Source organism: Pyxicephalus adspersus, chromosome 2 (assembly GCF_032062135.1).
Source record: "Pyxicephalus adspersus chromosome 2, UCB_Pads_2.0, whole genome shotgun sequence".
NCBI classification, from domain to species: Eukaryota; Metazoa; Chordata; class Amphibia; order Anura; family Pyxicephalidae; genus Pyxicephalus; species Pyxicephalus adspersus.
The window spans coordinates 21,000,704-21,003,483 of NC_092859.1; the positions used below are offsets into that span (position 1 = coordinate 21,000,704).

The following is a 2,780-nucleotide window of genomic DNA, read 5'->3' on the forward strand; positions in this document are numbered from 1 at the left end:
GAGGAGGAATTACCATTGAAAGAAACTTGAAAGGAGCGGTCAGACAGTTAAAAAGCAAAACAGTGCAGTGAGAGCTGTGTCACTCAATGGAGTTCATTTTGATTAGAATGGGGTGATCAACAGTGTCAAAAGCAGAGGAAAGATCAAGGAGAAAGAGGAAAGGTCATTGGCCACTTTAGTATGGGCTATTTTAGTGGAATGGACAGCCAGGCTGGAGTGCGCCAAGTAGAGAGTTGGTGTTCAGATTGTCAGTCTTTTATAGACAAGGCACTCAGGAAGTTTGGAAACATATGGGAGAAGTGAGATAAGATGAAAATGTTTATAGATAGATTAAAAAGCTGACTAATTTTAAAACAGAACTTTAGGTAAGCCACTGAATACACCAATAAAATACATGCATGTGAACAGTTTAGGTTTACTCTTCCATTCTGCACATTTGCTCTTTGTGCTGTTTCGGCCTGTTAGAATATGGTTGTAAATCCAATTCAGTTGCCTACACTGTTTTCATTTTAAAATGCAGTATGTTTAATGGTATACAAAGTTGCATTACTTCTATTTGGCTTTAGTGAGTTTATTTGATTATTTAAAATCTTTTTTTACTTTTTTTTCCAAGGTCCAAATGTTGCATTTGATCTTTGCAAATCAATAAATGGAACTGATCATGCATATACTGAAAAAAGGGTATTGCACCTGCTTGCGTTTTCCAGATATTCCAGTGTTCAAATGATCATTTTTATTGTTGTCCTAATAATGTATTTTCTCAGTATACTTGGAAACATGCTTGTAGCTATAATTGTGTGTCTCGTACCCCGTCTACATACAGCCATGTATTTTTTTTTGGGTATCCTTACATTCCTAGATAATCTATATGTTTCTGTTATTTTGCCAAAGCTGTTGACAATCACTATGACAGGGGACACAAGCATCTCCTATCCAGGGTGTTTTACACAAATATTCTTCTATGTTTTCTGTATCGGAACAGAATTTTTTTTATTGACATCTATGGCTTATGACAGATATGTGGCTATTTGCATTCCATTGCATTACATTATGATGATGAACAGAAGGACATGCCTGATACTGGCTATAATCTGTTTAATTATTGGCACATTTAATGCCCTAATGTATGCATTGCTTATATCACGCTTATCATTTCCTAGTTTCAGTGAAATCAACCATTTCTTCTGCCATATGAATTCAGTACTTCATATTTCCTGTAATGACAGCACATGTATTAAAATCTTAATTACTATTGATGGTATTGTTTTGGGTTTTTTCCCCTTTATTTTGATTATTACTTCTTATATGTACATCATATCTACAATTCTGAAGATCCACACATCTGCCGGGAGATATAAGGCCTTTTCTAGCTGTTCCTCTCACATCATCATCGTTGTTTTGTTTTGTCTAACATCTCTTACCCTTAACATGAAACCAGAAACTAAATTTTCTCAGGAAAAGGACAAGGTAATCTCAATGGTGTATATTGCTGCAGTTCCAATGTTAAATCCCTTAGTATACAGTTTAAGAAATAAGGACGTTCTAAGAGCTATCAAGTCATCACTCAATTAAAGAAACAACCAACATGAAAGAAAAATACAGAAAACAGCACAGATAACTTGTGATGGTAAACATGGAAGACCACATAGCTGGAAGAAGGACAGTTATCAGACATCCCTGGACATAACGCGCCTACTCTCCCATCACGAGCTCAGATCTGCGCTGGGAGAGTGGGCAGGGTTCTGGCATCATGAAGTCACTATAGGGGGGTTCCCATAGACACCCGGCTCCCCGCGCATGTGTGGTCAGGATCTGGTCATTTTTTAGTGGTCTACAGGACCGAAAAGGTTGGTGACCACTGGATTCGACTTCATTCCTAGAAAGTGGTTAATGTTGGGAATTTCCAAAGTCTTGAAAAGAGAGTTTTACATATGATGCTGAAATTACTTGGAAAACACTGTATTTTTTAGGGAATGTTATCTTGTGCCCCCCCATCACAAATGTTCAGTGCATCTCCAAGGTATCTAACACAAGGAATGTACCCACACATGCATGTGCACGTGCACTGTAACACACACGCAATGCATAAGGATTCATTTCAATACCCAGCACACTGAAAGCACGCACTGAACAATGCACAAAGGGCCTGATTTATTTTTCAAGCTTTCCATGGCTGGAGAGGATACACTTTTATCAGTGAAGCTGGGCGATCCAGAAAACTACATGCATTTTTACATTTTGCTTTCTTTTAGAGCATATTCCTATGAGACCTCCTGACCACCCCCACCCAGTATTAAGTTTAGGGGGTTTACAAGTAAATTTCTTTGACATGTTTATATATTTACAAAGGAATAGAAGTTCCACTTATTTATCATTCAATTAGGTGTTTGAAGGGGGCGAATCTCACTTAGCTATGTTAAAATTGCGCATGAACCATGTACCTAGGATATTTCCAGGCAAACACCCACTTTTACCCCCCACCTTCCCATGACCATTTCGCCTTCCTTCCTCTCCTCCCAATAAAATGTGCCGAATGACCTTTTTTTTTCAAAAACCTTCTTTTAAAATTAAAACTTGAACGATACAAAACAACACCACATACACATATATATATATCAATCAACTAATAACATCAATAAAACATCCGTAAACCTCAACATATTAACCCAACAGGACTGTACCTCCTAACATCCTCTCCCTGGGTTGCAGGTCCTCTAAGGCACCTCCCACATAACATATCTTTAAGAAGTCTGCGTCCCTATTTTAAATGTTCGTTCCCA

The 2,780-nt window shown here is 37.8% G+C and overlaps 1 protein-coding gene across 1 annotated transcript in view; it reads left to right on the forward strand.

Moving 5' to 3' along the window:
* Positions 1 to 1,572, forward strand: part of LOC140322351 (olfactory receptor 1E16-like) — a 3,115-nt gene extending 1,543 nt beyond the window's left edge. Inside the window, exon 2 of the mRNA XM_072398926.1 lies at positions 614 to 1,572. Coding sequence (XP_072255027.1) covers positions 614 to 1,572 — 959 coding nt within the window. The remainder of the gene's footprint in view (positions 1 to 613) is intronic.
* The last annotated feature ends 1,208 nt before the right edge of the window (positions 1,573 to 2,780 follow it).